This window comes from Pteronotus mesoamericanus, unplaced genomic scaffold (genome assembly GCF_021234165.1).
Source record: "Pteronotus mesoamericanus isolate MK-2021 breed Mesoamerican mustached bat unplaced genomic scaffold, CSHL_Meso_final scaffold_167, whole genome shotgun sequence".
NCBI classification, from domain to species: Eukaryota; Metazoa; Chordata; class Mammalia; order Chiroptera; family Mormoopidae; genus Pteronotus; species Pteronotus mesoamericanus.
This window is the reverse complement of record NW_026555308.1, coordinates 1797908-1814097: the sequence shown is the minus strand read 5'-3', so window position 1 is coordinate 1814097 and position 16190 is coordinate 1797908. Positions and strand designations below refer to the sequence as shown.

Below are 16190 nucleotides of genomic sequence, written 5' to 3'. Positions count from 1 at the left end.
CCACAAATTCCAGGGACATTGCAGGGGTGGAGAGGAGGGGTAGGGGAGGCAGGCAGCGCGAGAGGGCCGGCCATCACCTGGATTGTAGCTCCTAGTTGAGGGTGCCCCACCTCCCCGTAGAAGGGGTGGAGTGAGAGGCTAGAGAGGTACCTCACCCTACGCATCCTGCTAGGCCTGCCAGGCGCTGCTACTGGCGTCCACTAGAGGACTGGACCGCGCTGACCAGGAGCGTCCGCCAAGGCCAAGGTCGAGGACAGGGATGGGGTGAGGGTAATTACCGAGCTCCGCCCACGCGCCAGCGACCCTGGCCTTCACTACCTCCTGCGGTGCACCACAGCACACCCAATCCACGCACGTTCGCATTGCGCAGGAGGGAAAATTGAGGCAGGGCTCTGCCTGCCACCCAGCGCCCCTCCACCCCAGGCCTATCAGGGAGCGCCAGACCTTACATACAGCTTCGTCCCCACCCTGACCTGGCGGCCTGGTCGGGGAGTGGCCACCCGAGCCCCAACCCGGGCTCTGACGTCAGCCTCCTGTGCCAAATAACTTCCTCCTGGAGCTGCTTCCGCCGCCACGACCACACGTTCTGGAGCCTGGCTGGCCGCACCCAGGGCAGGGACGCAGGGGAAGGTTATGCCGGCCAGGCCTTCCCAGAACCAGCTTCCGCCCCGCCCGCCGGGACCCGAGGGTTCCGGGAAGCCCCCTCCCCCACTCCACACCTGGTCGGGGGTGGAGGGTGCAGCCCCAAGGACGCAGGTTGGGGCCTCCCTGGGGTGGGTCCTGGGACGACCCGTTTGGGTGGCCGCTTCTGGGACCCATTTGCCTAAGGGGAAAGCCCGTGAGGGGCACTGGGGTCAGCAGGGGACACCCCCCCCCCGCCCCCCCCCCCCCCCCGCATATGTCCCAATTCCTTCCTCTGCTCTTCTTTGTTCCATAAGTGCAGGTGACCTGGATTTTTCCTTGCTTTACCCCTGCCCCCCCACCCCCCAACACACACACACACATACACATACACAAATATTAATGTAAGACCCTGTCTGGACTCCGGCTCACTGATGCCTGGTACATAGAGGGGCTCTATAAGTAAGAGAGAGAGAGAGAGAGAGAGAGAGGGAGAGAGAGAAAGAGAGAGTTAGTTTTCCTGGGTGGACTGCAGACAGCTTGCTTATGAGACCTGTGGTCAACTGGGAGGTGTCTGTGGTCAGTTCATGATGGCAGGCAGAAAACCCCAGGCTACAAGCGCCCAAATGGGGCAAGTGCACCCTTGCTTCAAGACCCTAAGGTGTGTTAGGGTGAAGGATTTGGCCCTTTGGGATACAGGGAGTTCAGGGCCAGGTCATGGAGAGTCAGGGTTCTAGGTGCCTCCTTCCTGCAACAGGAGCTGGGCAGGCCAGGCCAACAGGTTGGGCAACATAGCCAAGCCGACACTCACCTCCAGCATAAAACACCACTTCATGGAGGCTGGCACCTCACTCTAGTGCTCCAGGGGATCCTACCACCACTGTCCCCCACCCAGCGCCCCAGCCAGGCCTGAGATCATGAGGTGGCCCCCAGCCATGGCCCTGCTCCTGCTGCTGCTGCTACGGTTTGGTAAGTCCTGGATGTTGCAGGAAGTCATTCTTCCCCTCCCAGAGGGGCCTCCTCTGCCCTGCCTGGAGCTCTAGCTAAGCCCCCCCACTCCCTGGCCAGGCCTGGGGCTGAAGCACAGGCCTCCCTTCCCCACCCTAATGGTGGGGTCTCCCAGGCAGATGTCCCACCTGGAAATGTGAAGTGGGGAAGACAGGGTGAGGGTGTGGGCACAGGCCCAAGAAGCAGTGACATGGGCAGAAGCTTTTCTCCCCTTTCCCCACTTGTCTCCACACTCATGGGCCAAGCTCTGGGCTTGTCGTCTCTGCCTCTCCTCATCTGGCTTTTCCCTGTCTTTCATGTCAGGGCACAGGCCTACTGGGTTCCAAATCCCTGAAAGACCATCAGCTGGGCCCCCAGAAGGCTGAGCTGCTGCCTGAGCCTGAGAGTCCCAGTAGGCTGGCAGGGACTCAATGGGAAGCCATACAGGAGTGAGGGCTAGGGATGTGGGCTCTTGTTTCTACTAGAAAGGAAAGGTATGGGGGAGGAGCAAGCCCTGCATCCCTATCCCCTCTTTTAATACTGGATCAGGGTCAGGAGGTGCCAGCCAGGGAGCCCCACCTACCAGGCCTCTCCAGGAGGGGCGGGCTACTCTCTACCAGGGAAACCTTCCTGCATTCCTGGGCTAGCCTGGCCAGCCCAGTTACCACCTCACTTCCCTGTCCTCAAGTCACCTCCCAGGGCCAGGTTGGGTCACCCCAGGGTGCAATTCGGCATGGCTTTAGGCTTTCCACCAGAGTTTGGAGGGCCTCAGGGTAGCACTTCAGTAGGGAGGGCCATCCTCTCTTGGCCCTCGAGGTCTCCCCTCCTGGCCTCCTGGCATAAGAATAATAACATTCTTTGAGGGAGACCCATCTCCATCAGGGGGTGTAACAGAGATTGCTTCTGATGGGTTGAGTAATCAAGGTCATTGCCAAAGTAGAAACAGAGGCCTGCATTTAACTCGCATAGAGCTGTGACCAAAGGCCTGACTTCTTCAACACCCTCCTCACTCCCACCTCTAGTTCTTCCCTCTTGAAGCTTTAGGTCTCTCCCATCCCTGCCAGCTACAGGAGTGTGGGAGTCCTGGGCTCATACAAGGGGCCTGGCCTCCTGGCTGGCTCACCCAGCCCCTGACATAACACCTATCCTGCAGAGCCCAGGTCTCCACTTCATCCCTTCCTGGACAGTCCAATCCCCACTGCCATTCTCCTGTCCCTCTACATTTCCTGGGCTCAGTCCCCTGGATGTGGGTTCTGCCTTCAAGGAGCCCCTGGGCCAACAGGTGAGATAGTTGATTCTACTTCCAGAGTGAGCAAGCTGGGCAGAGCTTTGCGTGGGCCTGGATTAAGATCTTAGGATTTGAACCTATAGAGGCTGGAAGTAAAGGCCTTCTGGAAAGAGCAGTATTGTGAGAAAACCCTCAGAGGTCATAGGACGCAGTGGGAATGAGAAGCAAAGTTGTATTAGGCTGGGGTAAGGAAGACTGCAAAGCCTTGAAGCGGTCCTGCCAGGCCAGAGCACAGGCATGCACACTTGATTCTGGGAGTGGGCCCTAGATCTGCCTGCATATATGGGAAGGGGGATGGCTATGGGGAGAAGCGGGACAGCCTGAAAAATTCCCACAGGGAGGGAATGAGCCTGAAAGTATATTAATGCTGGTGAGTAGATGGGGATGAGACAGAGCATCGTGTGCAAACAGAAGCATTCAGGCCTTAGAAAGAGCATGGGGTCAGGTGTTACTAATCTAACAATTATATTGCACTAAGATGAGGGAGTTAGAGGGAGCAGCTCTCCCAAGGAATATCTGCATTTTCAAAGGGCACCTTATGAACACAATCCATGAACAGGGTGTCCAGCAGTCTTCCTATTCCATTCACTGTCCCAACCTGATCCCACTCTTGCCCTGACACTTCCACTTGGCATCCCTACTTTGAAGAGTGGCCAGTCCTGCCTCTGCCTTCTCAGCCCCCAGAGTCCACCTCCTCTTGCCACATTCATAGCTCTCCCCTCTCACTACGTCATCCAATCCCAGCACTTCAGCACTGGAGAGTGCACCCTTTGAACTGAGAGTCTGGTTGGAACAATGGGGATCCAAAAAGACAAAAACCACCCCAGGGTCCTTGGGCATCCCATGGAGATGTGTGGCTCAGCCCTGTGCTTCCCACCATAGTGGCCCCTCATTTCGATGAAGCTGGTTACCATTATGGTCAGAGTGAAGACAGGTTCAGTAGCAGCTGCCCCACCCTCGAGGACCCCAAAACGGTGCATAGGAGAAATGCTGAAGGGTGAGGTGGGGAGAAGCTGTCCTGAGCCCTCCACCCCAGCTCTGGTCAGATCTGCTCCCAGTGAACCAGAGATGCTGGGAGGCAAGGTACCTCTCAAGGGTCAGATATTTCCAGGTTGTTGCTGGTACTGGATGAGAAAGTTATCCGAGCTGGTGACTCAAGGCTGGGGTTGAGGTTTCTGTAAAGGCCTAGCAAACCAGGTGCCTGTGTCCAGAGATGCGGGGGGCAATGGATCCTGGGTAGATGGGCCCTCAAAACATCTCTAGCCCACCCTTCTACCTGTCCGTTCACATTCATGCTGTGCCACCTCAGCATGCCATAGCCCAGCAAACAATCTTGGGCTCCAGCTGCAGAGCACGCTGGAATGCCTGAGAGAGGGGTCAGCTCTTGGGAATCTGGAATCTTGGGAAGACTGACCCACAATGACCTCTGACTGGCTTCTCTCTACTACACTGAGACCAGAAAGACCCATGGGGCTGGGCTGTAGCCTCAGGATTGAAGTTAGACTGGAGACTTGCTCCTCAAAACAGACTGTGTAAGAAGGCCCAGACCTCTGAAATTCAAAGGCAACTCCCAGTGACTCTTCCTTTATCTTAGCCCTGGGCTTTCTGAGGTGGAAAATTCAGGCCCCATTGCACCACTATTTATGGCTGTATCCTCCCCAGAGCTTGCAGACGAGGATGGGTGTGGGGTGAGAAGAAGAGACCTCTGTGGGGACAAGAGAAGCCATCTGCCCTAAGTGGCCATCATTGGGTTCCCTTACTGGCATCTTCTGATATTCTACTTAATGGCAAGGAGTCTGTCTGCCCTTGCAGATAAGGTCTGGCTCATAGGCCTGGGCCTGTAGACTTCAAAGGGAGGTCCTGTAGGAAAACTGAAGGGCCCTGGCCTCTCCTGCTGTGTCCCTTTGTGAACTGCACTGAGTCCTCAGAACCGTGGGGAGTCCCCAGGGTTCTGAGTATGGAGTCCCCAGGGTTCTGCATATGGAGTAAAAGAGGGCCGCACTGCCCAGCAGTGTGGAGGGGAGGAGCAGAGTCTGGCTTGGGCAAAGTTGGCTGATCACCTCCTCTTTTCTCTCTTCCAGGGACTCCGAGGGCCAAGGCATTGAGTGGTAAGCCCTAAGACTCTTGGGTTGGGGAACAGGAGCAGGCTTGTCAGAGCAGCAAGACTGGCCAGAGGCTCTCACATTCACTCTGAGGAAGACTCAGAATAAATGGGCAGAGCACAGGGAATCCCAAAGGAACAGTTGTGGCTCAGTGGAATTGAAGCCCAGGCAAGAAGGTCTGATATACATTGCAGATGGCAAAAGAGGGCCATTAAGGCATGAAGCATAGAGGAGTCAGGAAAAAGTGACAGCAAATAAGGATAGAATCTGAAGGGTTCTCCCAATACCCACTGTCTTTCTGGGAGTCCATTTGTCAGATCATGGGATAAAACCTCTACATGTGTTATCTCAACTACCCTCATGTCACTATTTCACGGGTGAGGGGTGCAAGGCCTACAGGGGTGGGGTCCTTTTCCAAAGCTGAGAAGGGTACACCTGTGTCAGGGGCTGACCTGACGCCCACGCCTCTGACATGCCTAAGGTCCCAAGAGACAAGAAGGGCTCTGAATTGAGCAGAAAGTAGGAGCTGGAATGTGGAGCTGGGGTAGGTAATCGGCTGATGGAACTGACCCCAGTAAGCACTGCCCTGGCTGTGTTTCCCTAGTCTGCGGGCGCCCAAGAATGTTGAACCGGATGGTGGGTGGGCAGGATGCCTTGGAAGGCGAGTGGCCATGGCAGGTCAGCATCCAGCGAAATGGAAGCCACTTCTGCGGGGGCAGTCTCATCACAGAGCGGTGGGTCCTCACCGCGGCCCACTGCTTCTCCAAGTGAGTACCCACCACGCTCTCCCTCACTACTAACTGCCTGTGTCCACTCAGGCTCGGCACCAGGGTCACCACTGACAGAGCCCCGCACCCTGCCAGGTTTCAGCACCTTGGCCAGCGACTACCACTTGTCTAGCTCTGGCCCACCTTCTTGGCCAGAGCTCCCATTAAGTCTAACTTTGAGGGTAACTTCCAGCTTCAGTCTCTGCTTCCCAGTGTTTACTCCCTGTAGCCCAGCCAGGAGATGCACTGCTGATTTGCTGCTCTCATCAGTGAGGTTTTTGGCCAGGCCTGAGGCCCTGTTCCTGCAAATGCTGGCAGGCTCCTCCCATGCCCTAGGCCTTATCCTGATCCCTTTTCCCACACCTCAAATCCAGGACACCTTTTTCCAGCTGGGACTCTGGTTACAGATGAGCCAAGGCCTGGAATAGGATGTCCTCTCCTCCTCCTCACCCTAAGATCACCCATACCATTTCTGACCGAAGGGCCAGACTACTCATCCCTGCTTCCACACTATGAACCACCTGGCCCCTGACCTTCAGGGTTTCCCAAGAACCTAAGTTCTTGCCTTGCCACAGCACTGAAATTCCTTTAAAACCTCACATCTTAAATTCAGTAATGCAGGTTCAAAAGGCGTAGTTCACATGCCCAAGGCTCAGGGGAAGGGCTGGACCCAGGCCCCAGTTGGCTGGCCCCCAGCTGCATCTTCATGGGCAGTCTACTCCTTCACCCCTCACAGCACATCCTTTACTGTCTCCATTTTATAGCGAAGGAAACTGATTCACAGAGAACTTGGTAGGTGATTTGCCCAAGGTCACCCGGATGGCCAGGGGTGGAGCTGGGAATTAAAGTCAGAAATTTAAGCTGCTTTAGCTTGTACATCCTAAACCATCTCACCCTGATGTGTGTCCGCCTGGAGATTACTTTTTTGAAGATAGAGTGCAAAGAGATGTCAGGTACTGGACCTGGAGGCCAGGAGGGCAGTATCTGGCAGCAGCAGAACAACACTAACTCCTCCCTTCTCCCTTTCTCCATCTAATCTGCAACAATGCCCCCTCTGAAGCCCCAGAGGGGCTGCCTCACACAAATTCTCTGCTCTTTCCCATCAGCACCTCTGAAACATCCCTGTACCGGGTCCTACTGGGGGCACGGCAGTTGGTGAAGCCAGGGCCACATGCCATGTATGCACAGGTGAAGCGGGTGGAGAGCAACCCCCTGTACCAGGGCATGGCCTCCAGTGCCGATGTGGCCCTGGTGGAGTTGGAGGCACCTGTGACCTTCACCAATTATATCCTCCCCGTGTGCGTGCCTGACCCTTCAGTCACCTTTGAGACGGGCATGAAATGCTGGGTCACCGGCTGGGGAAGCCCCAGTGAACAAGGTAATGGAGCAGGGGCAGGAGAGAATGGGGGACATGCCTAGAGAAGGTCCCAGGCAGGTTGGGGGCCATTCTGAAGCAACAATCTTTTTCTGTTGATATTGATCCACATGATCTCTACTCAAATTGATGGAATGGGTATGGGAAAGGGGCAGCAGATGCAGGAGTCATCGTCATGGGAAAGTAGAGAGAGGACAGGAAGAACCCAGCCTGGTGCATAGAAGAAGGGAAGAAGGAATTCTGTCCCACAAAGCCCCAAATGGGAAGAGGTCTAAACCCAAGCAAGAAATGGGGAAGGACAGAGCTGTGGTTCTCAAGAACTGTCCACTGAGCTGCAGTCTGTTTCGCCCCTCTCCAGACCGTCTGCCTAACCCTCGAATCCTGCAGAAACTCGCTGTGCCCATCATTGACACGCCCAAGTGCAACCTACTCTACAGCAAAGATGCTGAGTCCAGCTTTCAGCCCAAAACCATCAAGGATGACATGCTGTGTGCTGGCTTTGCTGAAGGCAAGAAGGACGCCTGCAAGGTAGGAGCTGCGATGGGCCACGCTGGAGGCTTAGCCCTGCTCCCTGGACCTAGGTCAAGGTGGAAGCCAGCCCAACCCAATGAGGCCCTGGATGCACAGTCCAGACCAAAGCTGTGCATCCAATCAGCTGGGAAAAGCAGATTCCTGGACCTCTCCCCCTCAGGGCTGCAGTCAGTAGGCTGGCAGGGAGACTCAGGAAAATACATTTTCAACACACCCCTCTGAGCAGGGGAACTGGGGATGCTAGAGAAATGGGCATCCCAGGCCAGAAAAGGAAGGACCCATTGGGGTGAGGGGAGCTGGGCGGGGACATTCCTAGGGTGGGGAGTTGAGGAGAGGAACAATGGGAGGAAAACAGGTCTGTGCTTGCAAAGTTCACCTGTTGGCTCTTGGGTTCCTGTGGGCTCTGATGGTGCCTCTGCTTCCTCTGCAGGGTGACTCGGGGGGCCCTCTGGTGTGCTTCGTGGGCCAGTCGTGGCTGCAGGCTGGGGTGATCAGCTGGGGTGAGGGTTGTGCCCGCCGGAACCGCCCAGGTGTTTACATCCGGGTTACCTCCCACCATAACTGGATCCATCAGATCATCCCAGAACTGCAGTTCCAGCAGGCCAGGTCAGGTGGCCAGAAGCGGGGCCACCAGGTCCAGCAACCCCACGATCAGAACTTTGCGCCCTGCCTGGCAGCCCACATCGTCCTCCTGGTCCTTGCGGCCCTGCTCTCCTGCTTCTGAGCCTTGTTCAGGCAGGTGGGTGAATGCAGCCACAGAGCCCATGTGTACATTTGTAAATAGCTCTCTGATTCTCTTTCTCAAGTGCCCAGTAATTTTTATTTATGTTCACCCTCCAACAAAACCCCAAACTCAGTGCCAGCTGCCCAGGTATGGACCCTCAGGGCAAGAGGGGGAGTAGAGAGCCACCTAAAGGGGTGGGGTGTGATTTGTGCTGAGCTGTGATTTGGGCGAAACACCAGGTGGGGGCATGTGGAGGGCAAGGGCTCTAGTGGGAAGGGAGCTGCAGCAGGCACACTGGAGGCAAGATGTCACTGGGGTTCAGGTCCTCAGTGTCCCATGACACCTGCCCCCAAGACGCCCTAACAGGAGGCTTCCGGGCTCCCACGCCTACCTGCTTCATTGTCCTTGCCAACACTACCCTCACAGCAGAAAGAACAGGAGGTAACTGGCAGAGGGTCCTGGGGGAGGAGTTTTGTGGGGTGTGGGGGAATCACAGCCCCCTCTTTCTGTCTGAATCACCCCAAGACTTCTCCAATAATCATGGTTTCCTATTCCCATGGGGAGGAGGCAGGGGCCCCTCCAGGGGGTCCCTATTCCCCAGGTTCCCCTTGACTCCCATTTTCCTCTACCCCTCCCTCAGCCTCCCCCTTCCCACTGTTGAGCCCAAAGCTGTGGGGGTGGGGGACTGGAGTTGGGGTTCACATCTACTGGGAGACATGGAACAAATCACTGTCCCTTCTGAGCCCATTTCTCTCCTGTAATGTGAGACAGCACCCTCACCTGCCTCTGGGTGGATGGTGAATCTGCCAGAGGATGTGGCAGGGAGACGGTGATGTGGGTCCTGCCCTGGCCTCCAGTGCCTGCTTGCCTCCCTCTGAGGTTCCATATCATCCTTCAAATTCCCTGGTGACAGCTTCACTGGGGCCCTGCAGACCCAACGCCCCAGGAGGCTGGACTTCCCCAAACCTCTGGGATGCAGGGACCATCATGGCCCATCAAGTCCAAACACTGCGTGGGCAGAGTTATGACAGATGTCACACAGACGCAAGGCCCAGGCCGCTTAGGGTCATGGAGGCTGAAACTTTGGCAGTTCCCTGAGCCAAGATGCCTTCTTCCTCCTTCCAGAGTTTGGGGATTCAGGCCATACTTGCTGGTGTCTTCAAAGGTTTATGCGAGGACACCCTCCCCGCCAAATTCAGAAAGGAGACAGAGTCCTGCATAAAGAGCACCCACCCCAGGCCTGCTGCCTGGCCTGGGCCCAGCTCTGTGTCCACACCCTCTCCTGCCTCCTCCTGTCATCAGCAACCCCACAAAATCTGCCTGGATCTGTCCTTCCCAGTGTGCCCTTTAGCAGCTTGTCACCACCAGGAACCCAACACAGATCTCTGGAGCTCTGGCATCCAGTACGCCCTGGCCTTGCTGTGATGGCATGTCTGCCCACGGGACAGCCTCAGGTCCGCGGGCTGGCTCAAGCACGCCCACAGCAGGCCTCTTACATGGCCAGATGGTCAGCTCTTCCTCCGATGTGGACTGAGTCTCAAGAGGTACCTGGCCTTACCTGCCATGGTAAACAATAATGAACGGGACGAGGCTCCTTAGGAGGGCAGGGATGCGTTTACTGCTGCCTTGCACACACAGATCTACACTTCCATGAACACACTCTCTAGCACACCCGTATGCACATTCATGCAGACACGTGCATACCCATGCCTCCTCACACATGTCCACATACCCACTAGTACACTACACACGCACACCCACAGACTCATACTAGTGTGCACAAGTGCACGTGCATACATGCACACAGAAACAGCCATGCATACACAAGCGCATGCACATACGTGCCTGTGCATATACAGGCACAGCTTGCCTGCCCAGTGCCGGGAAGCAAGCAGGCCTGGATATTTATGGAATGAATCAATAATCACTTAGCAAGCACCTGCTGTGGACTGTCCCTGGGGGCAGAGTGGGAACACTCAATTCCCCCTGGCGTTCCACTTTTCTCAGCGCATCCCTGCCTCCAAGCAGAGAGTATTACTGGGAGGTGCAATGACTGGCAGAAGCTCATAGTGGCCCCACTTACCTCCTGGCCGCTCTGTGACCCCCTGGGGACTAGGCTGCCTGCTGCACTCCTTCTCTAGGCCAGAGATGGGCTCTGAGTCCCTCAGGGAGCAGCAGGTACACCAAGGCCCAGGCAGGAGGGTTGCGGGGTGAAACCAAACTATGAGTGTCCTGAGGGCAGCCCTGGAGGCAAGTTCTGGGTCATTCAGGCTGGGACCAGGGTATGCCGTGGGTCCAGAAGCCTTGGAAAAAGGCTTGGCTGACCTCAGCCCCCCTGCTCTGGAGGTATTAAAAAGCTTCAGGTTCTGTGGTAGGGGGTTGGTTAGAGATTAGATGGTTTCTGGAGGGAAGTCCCTCTGCAGCCTCTGTGGCGAGGCCAGAAGGAAGCCTCGCTGCCTGGAGATGGGTGAGGACCAGGCTCCCCTTGGAGGACTCCCCATCCCATCTTTGTCTCCTCCTCTCTGCTGTCCCAGCTTTCTGGACGCTGTGGGGTCCCCAAGTATCCCCTCAATCCTCCTCCTGCAGGGCAGGGGTCTGCCCAGGTCCTGTGGGGCTAACAGGCAGCCTAGCCCTCAGCGACACCACACACAGCTGGGTTGGGAGAGCCAGACTGAGGTCCCTGGGTAGGGCCCCTGATGCAGCCACGGAGCTGCGGCAAGCGGCAAGGTGGTGGCCAGTGCATAACCCAGGACACAGTTCCCCCAACCCTGGGCTCCCCCAAGTTTCTGCCCAGACCCAGGGCAGATGCTTGACCAGAGGACTATGGACAGGAAAGGCAAACACTCTAGAAGAGACCAGGAGATTTAAAGGGAAAGCAGGTTTATTTCATGCCTTTCATAGTTCATGGCAAGCTTAGTGTTGTGAAAGATTAAGGAGACACACGCCCCCATCTGTCACCAGTCCCCTTTCCCATCCTTGGCAGGGGCACAGCTCAAACACAGCTTGCCACACTGTTGCCAAGCAGTGCCTCAGAGCCATCTGCCAGGTGGTGGGTGGTGGTGCCAGGGTTAGGTCAGCAGCCCAAAGAACGCTTTGGAGAACTGGAGACTGTCTGCTGCCCCGCAGAGGGGCAAAAGGGAGTAGGTCCAACCCTGGGCAGGGACCACGATGAAAGGCCCACCGTGTAGCAACCGCAGCATCCTACAGGTAAAGCAAGAGCTGAGGAGGGACCAGATACCCCTCCTGAGGGCCATAACCGAGTCTAGAAATCCACACACATGCACACACACCACACACACCCACACATGGGCATGCACCCATAAGCCTTATGACTAGCTCACAGGAGCCCCAGGAAGAAAAACTGTTGGGCCAGGACCCTAGACCCTTTCTGGCCTCAAGGACCAGAGATCAACCATGGCTCTGATGTCATAGGACTGGCTGTGTGCCGTGAGCTGGGCCCCAGGTCTGATGCTACCATTCAGAGCTCAGGTGCTCATGAGGCATGGAGGAGGGGAAGACAAAGAAGGGATGAAAATCAAAGGCCCCAAAGCCAAAGACCCATCTCTCCTCACCTGGGGGTTGTGCATCAGCATGCGGATTTTCAGGTTGTCTCAGGGAATCACAGTTTACTCCAAAGGTATTGGAGCAGAGCTGCTTCTGCTAAAGGATGCAGACCCCAGAAGCTTCAAAGCACCTGTGCCCCAGTACCCACAGGCCTGAGCACACAGGCTCAGCTGTTTGTGGGATGAACAAACAGCTGCCCTGTTGGCTCAGCCCTTTATTGCCTCAACTGGGCTCAGGGACTGATAGGTAATGGGACACCAGCCACTTACTGCCACTGGCTCAGGGGAGGGTGAAAGATGCCAGAAGCACCTGCTGGGTGGACACAAGTAAATGCAGGGAGAGGAGAGGCAAGGCAAGATGTCAAGGGGTGGTGCCTGCCCCTGCGCAGAGCCCTGGAAAGTTCCAGGCATGTGCTCTGCAGGAAGCCCAGCAGCCAGATACCCATGCAGGGGGCCTGCACACACCAAGCACCTGCCTTCCTCTCCTGTCCTGTCCTCTAGCTTCCTGGAGCTACAGGGCTGGTGGCCCCGAGAGCTGTGTCACTTTCCCCTCCCCACACACCGAGATGGCAGGCAGGCTAGCTTGGAGGGCAAGGTCCAAGGGGCGGGGCTCCCTCCTCAACCTCGGGGCCCAGATTAGATGGATGTCTCCTTTTCAGTCCTTTGCTCCAACACAAGATAAGCTCATGGCTTTGATGGGGACACCGGAGATACTCTGGAACCTCTCCCAAGTACCCACCTGTCGCAGGAACCAGAGGCATGTCCAGGTTCGTTGTTGGTGTCAGGGAGCTGGGTGATACAAATTTAGTCTGTTCAGAAAGCAAATTCCTCAGAGCAGAACTTGGAGCCCTTTCCCATGGGTCCTGAGCTGTACACCAAGTGCTGAAAAGCCCAACCCCCAGCCTGGGAAGGCAGAACAGGTACCCCGCCCAGGACCTTAAGATCCCTGGCCAGGCAGGCCACACACCTGGAAACAGGACAGACACTCCGAGAGACTACAAGTTGGAAAGCCCAACAGCATCTTGGGGCCAAGGACATCCTAGCTAGCCGCACGGAGCCAGAGCTCTCCAGGAAACAGTGGAACAGGAATGTCCCTAAAGGATGGAGAGCATCCCAGAAGCTGTCTCACAGAAGCCACCAGTGGGAGCCAGGGCGACTGTGGGGGGTGGGGTGGGGAGTTGGGGGCAGCGGGCTCGGAATACCCAAGGACATGAAAGAATTTGAAGCTGGTGCTTCTGGCCAGAGTAAGAGACAAAAGAGGTGGACACATTTAACTTGAAGAGGCATCAGTACTTTTAAAAAAGTCACTCAAAGATGATCTCCTTGTTCCTGGGTGTGTGCTGTACTAATCCCCCAGCCAGCCTCCAGGCTGAACAGTAACAGACAGGCGGGCAGCCCAGTTCCACCCTGGCCTCTGACCATGCCCAGTGACACCAAGAGCTTTTCCATGCATTTTAAGACACTAACAGTTGCTCTGCTCATTCATAAATACACAATTTTATTTGCTATTTTCAGGGGAAACTTAGGCATTAAACTGTAAGCTGATAAAATACGGATACCTAAAAAAGTATAAAAGTATAAATATCCCCTTAGAATAAATTTTAGTGAATTAAGTCTTAATATCTTTAAATTAAAAAAAAAAAAAAAAGCCTACCTATAATGTCAAGGTCACAAATTAAACAACAATGAGCAACCAGCAGCGCCTCACAGGTATACCCGGAGGCCAGCTAAGGCTGCCCACCTCCCAAGGCTCCATGAGGAGAACGGGTCACCAGGAGCTAAATATGCCCTATAGAAAGGTTGCTATAAATGGTTGAAGCCAAACATTTAACAACATACAACAGACCTTACAAAAAGGAGTAGGTAAGTCCTAGGTGCTGAAGAACTTGGTTAATCATGTTATTTATTGGCAAAGAAGAGGGCACAGGTGAGATGCCTCCGGAAGCATTTGAAACTGGACGTCAGAGCCTCTGCCTGATGTGTCAGCAGCCCCAGTGCCAGTGTGCACAGCTCCCCTGGGAGGCCCAAGGTCAGGAAGCAGAGAGTTGCTTGTCCGAGCCAGGTGCCCCAGAATCTGACAGTCCCCACGACCAGCTCAGAAAGGTCTGTTCTCAAAGCATGTGGATAGTGGGTTTTAAAGGAATCCTAGTAGCTCCAATGTCATGTCAGGTGGGCAGAGCCCATGTGAGAAGTCTCAAATATCCCAGAAATATCAGAGAGAACTGCATAGTTATACAAAGAAAATGAACGAGCTGGCGAGAAAGAGAAATATTTGTGATGCGCTGTAAACATCCAATTTTTAACGTGACCCGGGGTGTCAGCTCCAGAAGCCAGATGGACAGGCCTCCCACTCACACCTCCATCCCAGGCAAGACAAAGGCACTGATGAGCGCCAGGTTCCTTATGAGCCGTGGGTGGGATGAACGAGATAAAATTTCCACCTCCCTTTAAGTGACTTAATAGATCAATCCAAAATGCAGCAACACTTTTAGGCATTTCTAGAAAGTAAAAACATTGGGAAGTCTATCCACACGGGGAAATAAGAGATACAAAGGTCTCTCGCCTGGAAAATACAAATGGAGAAGCCTTGACTGTTCCAGCCAGGTCAGGCCAGAGGAGCAAGGCTCTGAAGAAGGCCCAGCCTTAGGGTAGGGGCCCAGAAAGTAGTGAACACACGGAGGCCACCTCTGTCAAAAGCTGCTCAAGGCTGTGAGAAACCACCAACCAGCCACACCTGGGCACGACTCTGACCCAAGAACCAGGGCCTGGTGCGGCATGGGTGACCAGCGGACACCCAGGGCCCAGGGCCACAGCACTGCGTCCACTTCCTACCAGCAAGGCCCAGGGTCCAGTACAGGCTGTTTATGTAGCACCAAGAACGCTATCCTTTAAATGATCTTCGGTGATTAAAGGGGTTGGTCAGGAGCATCCTGCCTCAGGCCTGTGTGGCACTTGGAAAAACCAGCGAAGGCCCCTAGAGGAATGCCCTCCTGGCCAGCACACTTCCTCCTAATGGGGGATGCCTGGCCTCAGGCAGCTGGTCACGCCTCTCACCACCCATCTCAGAGGCAAAAAAGGATTCACACCCAAATCTCTATAGAAATTGTTAAAAGCAGGTTTCTTCTCACGGCCAAGCTTCCTCGATATGGCAGTTCATTGCATCTTGGAAAAAGTAAAATGTTTCTTCAGCTGTCAACACTTGTTCCTCACATCCTTGAACCTCGTTCTTGCAAAATCTGAAAATGTCAAATGCAGAGAATGAGAACTTGGGTCTTGCACAGGGAGGCAGGAGCTATGCAGCCCTAGAATCAAGTGCCCTGCTCCAGGGAGTGGAGCCCACAGATTCCACTTGGCCTACAGACAACTCAGCAGAGGGGCCTGAGGAAGCCAGCACCATAGCCAGGGTCTGAGAACAGGCTGGGGCCCAGCCCAGTTGACCCTCGCTGTGGAGGTCTGGCTCACATATCTCCTGGTTTGCACAAGGCACTGGCCCCTCCAACTCTCCACATTCTCTGTCCAACCTGACATCAGACAGGCACGCCCCCCAACCTCCACCAGGTGCCTCCCTGGGCTTCCTCCACAAGTCCTGAGACACACAGGCATAGCTAGAGGGGATACAGCTCCTTATCAGGCCCCAGGGACTGCCAGTAGCATCTCCCTCAATAACACCTTCTGTTCCTCTCTGAAGGGTGCCAGAGCCCACCCAGGGCCTTAACTGCCCACCCGACAGGCACCAACTCCCAAGTCCCTCTCCAGCCTAGCTTGATTCTAGGCTGCAGACACATGTACAACCGGGGCCCCCAGATTCCAGAGATCCTCACCCCAACCTGCCACTCTTCCTTCTTTCGTGCCGCACTGCAAACCATGTCTCCTCTACCCTGCATCTGGTCACACAACCCACAATCCTAGGACCGCCTGCCCCTTCACCCCTACACCCACACCCACCAGCTCGCTGCGTGCTGCCTGACTGGGCTCATGCCTTGCTGCACAGTGCTCGGCCTCCCTGTGACTGGACTGCCCACCTCAAAAGTGCCAGCTCCCTCCTCACTGCAGCCAGAAAGGACTCTCTGGAACACATACCTGACCCCACTGCCGACCCGGAAAAGCCTGCTGCCCCTCGCCCTCCCACCCCACCCCAGCCTTTCTCTCACCACTGGAATCATCTGTGCACTCCCTCCACCTCCAAATTGGACCGGGGGAGCTCCAAAGGTCTGGAGCCACCTGGGGACAGG

At 55.5% G+C, this 16190-nt stretch overlaps 2 protein-coding genes across 2 annotated transcripts in view; one reads left to right on the top strand and one right to left on the bottom strand.

The window, feature by feature from the left end:
• The first annotated feature begins 1538 nt into the window (after positions 1-1538).
• On the top strand, positions 1539-8395 carry PRSS27 (serine protease 27). The gene is made up of 6 exons (XM_054589205.1): positions 1539-1590; positions 4978-5004; positions 5603-5765; positions 6872-7143; positions 7499-7668; positions 8102-8395. The coding sequence occupies exons 1-6, from the start codon at positions 1539-1541 to the stop codon at positions 8393-8395; spliced, it is 978 nt and encodes a 325-aa protein (XP_054445180.1).
• A 5093-nt stretch (positions 8396-13488) lies between these two features.
• KCTD5 (potassium channel tetramerization domain containing 5) overlaps positions 13489-16190 on the bottom strand; it is a 28784-nt gene continuing 26082 nt past the window's right edge. Inside the window, exon 6 of the mRNA XM_054589448.1 lies at positions 13489-15194. Coding sequence (XP_054445423.1) covers positions 15165-15194 — 30 coding nt within the window. The 3' untranslated portion in view covers positions 13489-15164. The remainder of the gene's footprint in view (positions 15195-16190) is intronic.